The sequence below is a fragment of the Corapipo altera genome, unplaced genomic scaffold, assembly GCF_003945725.1.
Source record: "Corapipo altera isolate COAL_440 unplaced genomic scaffold, ASM394572v1 57, whole genome shotgun sequence".
In the NCBI taxonomy this organism is placed as follows: Eukaryota; Metazoa; Chordata; class Aves; order Passeriformes; family Pipridae; genus Corapipo; species Corapipo altera.
This window is the reverse complement of record NW_020884905.1, coordinates 6,713,985-6,726,295: the sequence shown is the minus strand read 5'-3', so window position 1 is coordinate 6,726,295 and position 12,311 is coordinate 6,713,985. Positions and strand designations below refer to the sequence as shown.

The 12,311-nt window shown below is 44.4% G+C and overlaps 1 protein-coding gene across 1 annotated transcript; it reads right to left on the bottom strand.

Moving 5' to 3' along the window:
• Positions 1–532: 532 nt before the first annotated feature.
• On the bottom strand, positions 533–11,931 carry ZRANB2 (zinc finger RANBP2-type containing 2). The gene is made up of 10 exons (XM_027651573.1): positions 11,834–11,931; positions 11,261–11,313; positions 11,036–11,144; positions 9,599–9,681; positions 8,030–8,106; positions 7,554–7,691; positions 6,407–6,579; positions 4,508–4,594; positions 2,733–2,897; positions 533–2,218 (listed from the first exon to the last, which is right to left on the bottom strand). The coding sequence occupies exons 1-10, from the start codon at positions 11,887–11,889 to the stop codon at positions 2,155–2,157; spliced, it is 1,005 nt and encodes a 334-aa protein (XP_027507374.1). The 5' UTR covers positions 11,890–11,931; the 3' UTR covers positions 533–2,154.
• Between the last annotated feature and the right edge of the window lie 380 nt (positions 11,932–12,311).

Sequence of the window (12,311 nt, the reverse complement as noted above, 5' to 3'; positions counted from 1 at the left end):
AGACCAGGTTACTCCAAGCCCCGTCCAACTTGGCCTTTAACACTTTCAGGGATGGGGCAGCAGTGACTTAGAGGATTCTTACAGGGTGAGGGACAGACTGAACCTTACTCTGTCATTTCATCCATTCAGGCTGGATATCAGGAAAAGGTTCTTCCTCCAGAGGGTGGCTGGGCACTGATCAGGCTCCCCAGGGCAGTGGTCACAGCACCAAGGCTGCCAGAGCTCAAGGAGTGTTTGGACAACGCTCTCAGAGACAGGGTGGGATTGCTGGGGTGTCCTGGGCAGGGCCAGAAGTGGGTCCCTCCCAACTCAGAATATTCCATGTTCCTATGGAAACACCCTGAAGCTTTGTAAAAGCTCAGTTTGAATGCACTGCTGTTGAAAGCAAGACATTTCCAGAACTTAAAGAACTGAACTGATCTGAAAACACGCGATCTATTGGCCAGCTAAGTGGGACTCCAGTCATGGAGTCCCTGCCAGTGCAGGGTGACAATGAGGGTGTGTGTGTCCCCCCAAGACAAAGCACTCGCAGCACAGTTGACTCACAGGTTTTATTTACACTTGTCTACAGCATCATTTTGCCTTACACATTCTCTAAGCCAAATGAACCCATTGTTCTCCTTTGCCTGTGGCCTATGAGTTGCTAACTTTAACCCCCCTCATCTGTTAAGTACAGCAACAATTGGAATACAAAGCACAAGAAAACCCCAATGCTAACAACAGAGCGTCTACTTGATCTGAGTTGTACACTTTAGTAGTTGGACGTTGAAGTCAGAGGCACAGTTACAGACTAATCTGCTCTTGTGCAACCTACACACGTTTAGCATCAAAATTAGAGAGAAAAGAAAGCATTAAAGAAACTGCATTTTTTTTTCTGCAAAAAGATTACCAAAATACTCCTACACCAAAAACATTTCGCTTCTAGACCAGTCCAAAAGACGTCTCAAAAAAAAAAAAAAAAAGGAAAAAAGAGCAGAATGGAGTTTTTAAATGTTGCTCCGTTTGTTTCTGTGCAGTTTACTGAAAAAAGCAGCAAATCTGGGTTTAGGAGTTTTACTACTGAAATAAATGCAGATATATTGCTCTTTGTTTGCTTAAAACGAATTTTCCTCACCATACTTACCTTGTGATGGCACTGAAGACTTAAACCTTTCTTAACCAAACGGAGCTCAAGAGAAACCAAGTTTTATACTAAAATGGATTCCACAAAGCATTTTAAGCCATAAATTATGTTGCAGGAAAAAAGAATGATTGATGAAGAACACATTTAAGAAGCCAGAACCTTCTACACAGTTTATTCATTCTCATTTTTTGAAAGAAAAATAAAATTGAGATACCTTGAAAATTTTAGTCAGCCCAAAAGGGAATTTTACATACGGCCTGCGGAAGCTTCCCTTGATTCCAAGGAGCTAGTTCCAAACTCCTCCATGGCAGGACCAGATCCTAAATAATCCATTTGTAAAAGGATCACGGAGTCCAGGGTTAGGAAACCACCACAGCCAACAGGGCCTTTGCTGGCTGCAGCAAAGAACTTCTATCTCCAACATCCTCGCTTCCCACGAATGAAGGCTAAATTCCCTCTACGGAATCATGATGGACTGGGGGGGTCTAAGAGCTGCTTTGCACTGAGCATTGCTAGAGAGGGGTGTCCATCTACACTGGTACTTCAACATGGAACAAGAACAAATCTTAGCCCTAAGCCCTCACACTGTCCCCAGGTGACTCCAGCCCTACCCTATGCTGTGGTCCCATGGGAGCTCCATCGCACGCTCCGGAGGCGGCTACACAAAGCTCAGGGGGTTCTCCTCACATGGCTTTAGTCCAGGAGCAGAGTGGGATCAGGACATTCCCAACCTGCTCCTACATCTGAGGGAGCCAGAAATGGAGAAACTGATCTTTAAAAGTAATAATCTTCCCCCCTCTCACACCACAGAACCTCCCGCCTCCACTGGGGGAGTTTATGGCTTAAAATGCTACCTCACGTTTTGGATCATGGATGAACAAAGCTGCAGTTTGCCAGAAAGCAAGGACAGACATGCACCTCTACTAGCAGATTTAGCACTTCTGACCAAGTAAGACACCAACTTCTTAAAAATGTCTCATGCACTGACTGGAATTTTGGTGGTTTTTTTTGTAAATGTGAGCTTTAATACATTATTTCTTTTTAGAACTTGTACGGGAACCAGAATGGGAGGATCCGGAGGATGATCTGCGGCGTCTGCAAGATACAAATGGAGAAAGCATGCAAAGAAATAAGTGGAAATGAATTTTGGCATCTACTCTGAGCAGTCTGTATCCTACAATAGCTGGAAGCCAAGTATATCTGATAGGGGCCTTATTGAGTAACTTTAAGCCACTAATTTAATACTAAAAGTCTAAGTTTAATACTGAGAGTAGAATACAATTTCTAAATGCAATATTTACTTATGAAAATAATTCAATAATGTACACAGTAACACTTTCACACACTGAAAGAAGGGTAAGCCAGGTCTTTCTACGGAACATGCTCCTACCAGGAGGAATTTCATTGGAGGGGGGGAAAAATAATTAAAAAAAACAATTACAGAGGGTTTAACAAGAAGTAAGAGTAGGGGAAGTGAGAAAGCTATTTTTACTCTCAGAATAACTGATTAGATTCAATTCCTTCCCAGTGAATTTCAGTCCTTCAGAATAAATAAAATAAAAAATCACACATTTCAATACACCCATTCTTATTCTACATAAACCCAAACCTTTCGGGTGACCGTGATCTCGATCGTCTTTTTTTGCGATCACCAGATGAAGAGGATCTAGAGCGGCTTCTCTTCTTGCCTCTCTCGGGGGAGGATGAGGAGCGAGAGCTTGAGTAAGATCTTTTCCTTGGGGTGGAAGACCCCCTGTAGGACCTGGAGCTGGATCTTTATTGATTAAGAAATAAATCAGATTTAATTCTGGTATCACAGAGAAAGCACAAAGAAAGAACAGACAGAGACAGTTTTCATGAACATTCACTACTCTACACCAGTGCTCTGTAAAGCAAATGGGGGGGCTTCCATACTTACTCCTGAGTTCTGCCAATAAAACTTCCGCCAGGTACTTTCCTGAATAAATTTTGCTAAATAGTCTTTCTTGATAAATGGGCCACCACTGGTTTGCAAAGCTTTTCCCAGCATTCACCAAAATGACCCATTCTGACAAAAAAAGCATTGGGAGACTGGGCCAGGAAACTGCCTCTGTAAGGACCTTCCTCAGCAGTTAAATTCAGAAAGCGAAAAAAACCCCGAGATCTAAAGCTCATTTAATCCTGTTTCATTTCATATCTTAATGGATATTTCACACTGGAGATTTGACTAAAACAGTGAAAAATTTAGAAAGTATATTTACAAATCTCAGAATAAATCTGTGTAGAGATTGAAATCTTCCTCCACCAAAATAATGTAAAAAGCCTTTTAGAATATAGTAAAAATATTTTAAAAAAGGTCTTAGAATACAGTAATTTTGACATTAAAAAAAATTAAAATGAACCATCTTCACTTACAGTACTCAAAAATCACTTTGGCTTTCAAAAAAAAAAAAAAAAAACAAGGAAAAAACCACTTGTGGAAAAAGTAAGAGCTAAAAAGTCCTAAACTGTCCTTTCAAAATGACATAAAATACCTAAAATGCCAAGCTAATGTGCTGGGGACACTCTGTAAATGGCCATGTGGCACCTCAAACAACCCAGCTCAGCTGAGCAGCCCCTTCAGCCTCCAGTGGGGGCACAGGGACCCTTTTCCTCTTCCCAAAAGCACAGATTCCATCCTGTGCTGACCCTCACATGACAATCCACAGCACGCTCCTGCCACCAAAGGATGGTTGCACCATTTGTGATCCTTCTTCCCAACTCAAGCTTCCTTTAGAGTTTTGGGATTCTCTCTCTGCGTGCATGGAAAAGGGACAGTTCTTCATCCATCACACAGGGAATGTTCTGCCAATGTGCAAGGACACCTCCAGTGTGCTCCTGTTACTCTGCCCTGCACAGCTCAGTGACAGCTCTACTGAACTCAGCTCTAATTGCTCTCAGCTCCTCACAGCATTTGCCATCAACCCTTTCACACAACCCCCAAGTTTATAAGGATGACGGCCGCAGTGCCTCGTGGAAGGTATGGAATTAGCACTAAACACAACACCACAAGTACAGTGCAATTTCTAACTCTCTTCCACACCAAGCAGCCAAAGTGGAAACAATAAAAGCACCCAAAATGCCTGGAGCAGGACCAGGCACTCAAATCCTTCTTCCTCCACACTGCAGATCTGTGGCGTCCGCTCGGCTGGCTTAGGCTAGACTTAACCTCTTCCACCAAAACCTCGCCTTCTCCACAAACACATCTGTGGTGGCAACAGCCTCGTGCAGAGACCCCAGGGATTCTGACTTCCAAGATAAAAACAAGTTAATGTTTCTCTGACCAGCACAACTTTACGATGAACTCAACAAGGTTGGTCCTTCTGCCCTTTCCTCTCTGCAAGGAGAGAGCGGTACCTCATTCACCTGGATTTCGACCCACGAGATCTAGACTGTTCTCTGGAACTGGAACGAGATCTTGATCTGGAACTGGAAGAACTCCTTGAATGGGACCTGCAACAACATGGAAGATTTTTTTCCAGTGTCTGACTTGCATTTAGCAGAGTAACTGCTCTCTGAGCAGAGACATGATGCAGCAACACAGTTTGAGTTGCTAAGGTGACAATTTCTTCCTGCCCCCCCATATCACCACAGCACATTTTAAACCAGACACCTTAACATAGTAAGATGATGTATTAAATATTTATAAAGTCAGCTTTAGATTGTGTTTCCTAAAACAAAGCACAACAATTAAACAGGATTGCAGTTACTTGGAAAAAAGAAATAACTGCTTATCTATTAATTATTTCATGAAGTCAGTGCCTTAATTTGTGCCTTAATTGGAAAACCATCAGTTTCTTTGAAAAGCAGAGCAGATAAGAGCATTAGGAAAGGCCAGCTCAATTTTTCCTCCAGTCAGCTCTCACAAGCATTTTGTAATCAACTTCTAATTTACATAAAGATTTTCCCCTGCATTAAAAATTAGTAGTTAATTTGGGGCTAAAACACAGCCAGATCTAACATGACTTGTAACTGACCAAAACCACATTCCAATTTTTCACTGATGGATTTTTTTTTAAAGCACAAACACAAGAGATATGTAACAATGGCAGAGGACTCACAGCAATCATTGTAAAAGGAGGCTTTGCAATCAAATTCTAATAGTATTATCAGGAAAAACATATTCTACTTGCTGTTAATCTCTCAGTTTATACTGTTACCATGGCTTTCTCACTTTACTGGGCAGGTTAGCAAGCAGTGTGAACACATGCTAACTAGAAAATACATTAAAATCCTTTTAAAACCACAGAGGAGTATCCACAAATGGCCCTGATATTTCCATTAACTGCAGTCAAAAGCAAAATATTCAACAGGAAGTTGAAATCTTACGATGAACTACTTTTTACTTCACATTTGCAGTGAGAGCAGAGAGGGGCAGTTAAAAACCTGGGAAGATTAGAAGAAACTTGAACTTTATATATATATGAATTTTATGTATAACCCTGTGAGCTAGTATATATTTTAGGTCTTAAACCTATCAGATTCTTCTTGTATTAGTTACAGGGCAGCTCAAAAGCTACACCATGATTTCCATCACATGTTTACAGAGCACTGATTGAACTGTTCATTTATTACTGAATGTAAAGAGTAATGACAGAACTTAAGTCTGCCTTAAGCAGAGCTTTGTGTGGTCCCACATAAACCTTCAGTGTTATTAGAGAATCCCAGATTGGTTTGAATTGGGAGGGAACTCAAAGCTCATCCCGTCCCACCCCCTGCCATGGGCAGGGACACCTTCCATTAAACCAGGGAGCTCGACGCCCCATCCAACCTGGCCTGGAACAATTCCAGGATGGAGAGGTTCTGACAACATTACCACCGTACTTTAAGATTTGTCACTTGCCATCAAACTGAGTTCAAGTTTCTTGTCTTTATTCCCAGGAATTCCATCCTTTCACTGAACCTGCCTGGACTGCACCATCACTGCCCCTTCTGCCACATCCTCCCACTCCAGCAGTGCCACCCTCTGTTCAACAACTGAACCACACATGGCCAACAAGCCTCAAAAACCTGAAAATAAGTTCTATTTTTAAAATTATTTGGAGGATTTCATCAAACATCAACTTAAATTCACTACAACAAGCAACAAGACCCACAAAGCCTCCCCAGAGGGCAGAGAGAGCATCGTCCCCCCTTCGTAAATCCTGTACACAGAATCATTCACATCATTAACTACAACTGTAAGGCAATCAAGAAAAACAAGTAAAGAAGGAAGTTAGATACTGACATTTTGCCTGGCGTTACCCTGGACCTGTACCCGTTTACCTGGACCTGGACCTTGAGCTCGAGTGAGAGGATGAGCGCGAGGAGGAGCGGGAGTGGGACGAGCGGGACTTGGAGCGGCTGCGCCGGGTGGGCTTCTTCTTCTTGGTGCTGTCCTCCTCCTCACTGGCATCCAGGTTGTACTTGGACAGGTCAGCATCGTCCTCATCCTCATCCTGGGAAAGGCACAGACAAGAAACACTTCAGGAATGGCTTTATTTTTTCTTCGCTTAGCGGTTTGTACTTATTCTATGGTTTATTTGTGCTTTCCAACCTTTGAAAATTAAATTGAATTTATTTAGATCTCCAAATTTTAAGGAGTGACTGAAAATTTGTGTTTCAATGTAATAAAACCCCTGCAAAACCCCCACATGAAATCACGTTTTTTGTTATTGAAAGTTAATGAAAAAACATTTTTACCACTTTAAAAATGAGTGCCTGGAAGAGTTTTCAGACTCAAAATCAATAACCAAAGATATATATATATACTTTTATTTCTGTATATATATCTATATCTATGTGTATATTTTTATTTATATATGCCTATTTTATATTTACACATGCATATTTTATATTTTTATATGTATATTTTTTATTTATATATGTATATTTTGTATTTATCTATATTTATCTATAACCAAAGTTAACCAAATCTGCCAATTCTCCAGAGACTTGCTTCACATGCAAAATTTGGTGACTGATGTACAAAACACAGCCATATGCACATGTTTCTGCAGGACTCTTATCTGAAGATGTGGACAACCCAATAAGTGATGCTCATATATTTCAGTAAAGATGAAAAAAACCCCTGAATATTTTATTTCATTTTATAATGATGTGCTTTTAAAAGCCTAAGAAGAAAACTCAAGAGCATTCCCTATATATGGTAACCACACATAAAGGTTCCAAATAAAGACATTGGAATTTTGGATTCTGATCTCAGATAAGCTTACAATTTATGACTTAAGAAGTTATAAATTTCTGGATGCAGGTATTTAGAACAAAGTAGAGCTTGTGCTCATCTTTTACAGCAGCTTTGGGCACTGTTATTCCAAGGGCTGCTGCTCTAAAGACAGCTAAAAATACAGACCAGACCTTCCCCACTATAATAATGATTAAAAAGTAATTAATTTAAAAATAACCATCCTACCTCATCCAATTTATATTTGGAGAGATCTTCATCCTCATCCTCCTCATCCTCCCCTTCAGATTCCTTATCTTCCACTTCCTTCAGGATGGACGCAGGACCCACTGGTTTCCCTCGGTACTTTTTCTTTTTGCGTCCAAACTGCAACATTTTAATGCCACCAGAATATGATTTAATCAAAAAATAATCACCAACTGCATTTCGTGATAAAACTTCAATGAGAAAAAAATTTACATCAATTTAAAATAAGATCTTGCTCAAAGGGAAAGGGGAGGATCATGAAACATCAATTAGCAACAAGAAACTTTTTAGAAAGAGAGAGAGAGATGCTTGTCTTTGGGACAATTAGAATCAACAGAGAAGATGAATGGAAATCTGAACATTTTATATTTTAATTTTACGGAATATCCTTAGAAAACACTGTTGAACATCTGGCACAACACGTGTCTCTCCAGAGTAATCCCTGCACCTTCTCTTACCTCATCATACTCTCCATCGGATTCTTCCCGTTCTATATATTCCACATTCTCCCGTTCATTAAATCCTCCTCCATAACCTTTAAAAAGGGATAAAACAGGACAATCTCTTGAGCTGCACCAAATTCAGCTGCATCAAACCCATAAACTTCCACAGAGGCTCTGGAAGCCTTCATGGAATTATAAATATGCCACAAGGACGTAATAGGATCTCAGGAGGAACATGAATTGTTCCCACACACGTTTATTAAATACAGTTCCTCGGAAACCTAATTGAGAAAATGGGTTAAGACACACAACCAGCACAGCAGCAACAACGTTTAAAGGAATGGAAAAAGAATAAAAACTATTTCAGGATTACAGCTGTGATAAGCAACCAGCTTCCCAAAGGGCTCTGCAGTGTCTCCAAGGACTGGGAATAAAGGGCACCATCCTCAAAAACTGGAATCTCACCTCAGAGCAGCCAACTTGGGAAAGGAGTGAGAGGAACACAAGGGGAGTGCGTGTGTATATTTCCATATATATATATATATATGTATATGCAGCTGCACAGAGTTCTACAACTGCCAAAATTTGCCTAAAGAATATTTCTGTTCCTTTCCTGTTTCTTTTCACAATGGAGTGGAAAATTCCAAGGGCTCATTGTCATTTCAGCTGACTTTGTAATTTACTGCTAGAGTGTGTAACGTGCTGGGTGTCCTGCACGTGTCTGCCAATGTCCTCTGCAGGAAAGCAGAACTCCAATAATTCATTAAATACTAAGTATCAGGGAATCCCAGACTGGTTTGGACTGGGAGGGACCAAAGACCTTCTCATTCCTTCCCCCTGCCCTGGGCAGGAACAACTTCCACTGGAAGTATTTTATCAATTTAATTATTAAACACTTCAATAAATTATTTAATAAATACTTTAATAAATTGCACATCACAATAATTATATGAAATACAATTAAATTATATTCTTTAATATTTACCCTTTCTACAAAAATAAATAAGAATATTAAAATATTGTTTTTCCTTTTGAATAATGAGCTCTGGGCTCTTCTCCAGGCTTCTATTTTTTTCTATGCATTTGTGTTCCACTCTGTGCAGTAAGTTCCCTGCCTTGTTCCACTCTGTGCATTGAATCCCCTGTCTGATCCCACATGGAGAGGGAACAGTGTCAGAGAGCTGTAAGGAGATCCTGCTCCAGTTACCTCTGGGCTCATGTTCCTGCAGGAGGAGCTGAAACTGAGTCCTGGTGTGACCAGCCCTCCTGGGGAGATAACAGCCTTATCTGCAGAGCCTCAAACCTGCCCTGGGACAGCCCAGCCCTCTGCACATGGATATCACACACACCCCAGGCCTTTGGGACAGGAATAAAACATCGCTCCCAAATGTCCTGGCATCAAAATCAAACATGGAGGCGGTTTAAGCTGAATATTCCTTGATTTTCCACATGAAATCATCACTTCACACACCACCAAAACTTATCGTGGCAAAGAACCTAGCTGTGAAATTACTTAACTTCCATTCTGATTTACAAATCTATTTTCTAACAGTAATTTCAGGATTTAATCCACAGAGATCTCACCTGTCCTCTCCTCTAGCTTGGCGTACTTTGGGGTGTTGCACATGTTACACTCTGATCTCCTGGCCCAGTTCACGTTGCCACACCTTCAGGGAAAAAGGAACAAAACAGGAATAAGAAACGTTTTGTTTCAGATTGGAAATAAAAAGGTGAAGTGATGAGACACTTTGGAAGGTGACTGTACTGGACAAATCAGGGGAAAGATGTGCAATCACCAGGCAAGTGGGCAGGCACATGACCAAAGACAAGATTACAAAGAAAGCATTAAAATTTCTCATTATTTCCACACTTCAGATGAGTTAACAAAAATGCTACCATAGGAATAGTGGTCATGGAATCACAGAATAGTTCGGGTTGGAAAAGCCGTCCGAGCCCAACCATTCCCCAGCACTGCCAAGGCCACCACTGACTCATGTTGCCAAGTGCCACATCCACACAGCTTTTAAATCCCTCCAGGGATGGGGACTCCACCACTGTCCTGGGCAGCTGTGCCAGGGCTGGACAACCCCTTCCAGGAAGAAAGTTTCCCAATATCCAACCTGGACCATCCCTGGCACAGCTTGAAGCTGTTTCCTCTTTTCCTGTCCCTTGTTCCTTGGGAGTAGAGCCCGAACCCAACCGGCTCCACCCTCCTGTCAGGGAGTTGCAGAGAGTGAGAAGGTCCCCCCTCAGCCTCCTTTTCTCCAGGCTGAGCCTCCCCAGCTCCCTCAGCTGTTCCTGGTGCTCCAGACCCTTCCCTAGCTCTGTTCCCTTCTCTGGACACACTCTGTGGTCATGCCCCAGTGCACAGCTGTAGTTCTCTGCTTCCACCTCTGCATTTCCCTCTTACAGCACCCAGAAGGCACCTTTCAAATAATGTTTGACTGTCATTCTCTAACACAGACCTTAATTTTTTCAGTTGATGGCCTGGAGAAACATCCAGGCCTTCACCTGTGTGACAAACTCCGCTCATTATTTAGGGAACTTCATGGAATCTCAACTGGGTTGGGTTGGAGGGGACATTAAAGCCTATCCAGCCCCACTCCCTGCCATGGGCAGGGACACCTTCCACTAGACCAGGTTGCTCCAAGCCCTGTCCAACCTGCCCTTGGACATTTCCAGGGATGGGGCGGCCACAGCTTCTCTGGGCAACCTGTGCCAGGGCCTCACCGCACTCATGCAGAAGGCAGCTCCTTGCCCTGCAACGGGAGTGTTACTCCAATCTCCACATTCTCTCCAAACCTGGGAAGCTTATAAGCTGTCTCAGCTTATCAAGGACAAACTTGTCCTGTTACCTGTGCAGTCCTGACATTTAAACCCTTTTGCTGCCACATTACTGAGGTGCTGTGCAGCCAACGAGAGGCACCCCCACAGCTTCCCCCCTGCTGCGGGTCTGCTCTCTGGTATCAGCAGCACAAGGACTCACAGCCCCCCAGGGTGTGTTTGGTGTCGGGGCCATACGTTTTGCACTGCCAGTCGTTGGCACTGAACAGCCCCCGACTCTTCTCTGCCAGCGTCTTCCCGATCTCTGTCCCTCCCGCCTTCATCATCTTCGCCTCCGTCGTCTTCTCTGGGGAGGGAAGGGAACAAAGGGCTCTCAGACAGTCCGGGGCTAAAGGGGAAGTTTCAGCGCTGTTTTAGGGGGGCGGCAGTGCAGGGGGAGGAGGGCTCTGTCCCGGCACTCACCTCTCCCGCATCTGTTACAGCTGGTCCTCCTGGCGAAGTTCACATTCCCACACCTGGGACGGGACAGATCACGAGGAAGTGGATCAATAACGCTGGGAACGGCACACGGGGGGCTCGGACCCCTGGGGGTGGCCCAATTTAACCCAATTTGTCCCGAACCCAACGCGAAATTGCTCGGTCCCTACCTGGTCAGGGCTGTGACACCCCCGAGCCGGCGGTTCCCCCTGCCCCGCTCCTGCTCCCTGCCCCATTCCCAGTCTCGTTCCCATCCTCTGCCCCATTCCCGGTGGGTCGGTCCCGTTTCCGTCCCGGTTCCTGGTCCTGTTCCCGTTCCCCGTCCCCCATCCAGTCCTCATTTCCCTCTCCCATCCCCCGTTCCCGTTCCCATTCTCATTCCCATTCCCTCACTTCTTATCGGGACAGATCCAGTTCCCGTTCCCATTCCCCATTCCCCGTTCTCGTTCCCATTCTGATTCCCATTCCCGTTCCCTCACGTCTTGTCGGGACAGATCCAGTCCCCGTTCCCGTTCCCATTCCCCGTTCCCGTTCTCACTCCCATTCCCGTTCCCTCACTTCTTGTCGGGACAGATCCAGTCCCCGTCGCTCACGCGGAAGTTTTTCGCCGCCATCTCGGGCCGAGCGGGGCCGGGCCGAGCGAAGGACCCGGGCCCTGCGCCGCCGGGCTGCCCGCGGCGCGCCTGCACCCGCGCCGCGCCCACACCACGCCTGTTTCTGTCAGGCAGCGCCGCGGACGCCTGAGACCCGGGAAGAGGGAGGTGGGAGCGCGAGCGCCCCCTGGCGGAGGGAGAAGGGGGGGAGCAAAGGGTCTCCGAGAGAGAGTTGGGAACAGGGATCAGGGACACCGGGAAGGGCTTCCAGTGCCAGAGGGCAGGGTCAAATGGGATACTGGGGAAAAGAGGATAGTGCAGCCCTGGCACAGGTTGCCCAGAGAAGCTGTGGCTGCCCCATGCCTGGAAGTGTCCAAGGGCAGGTTGGACGGGGCTTGGAGCAACCTGGTCTAGTGGAAGGTGTCCCTGCCCATGGCATGGGG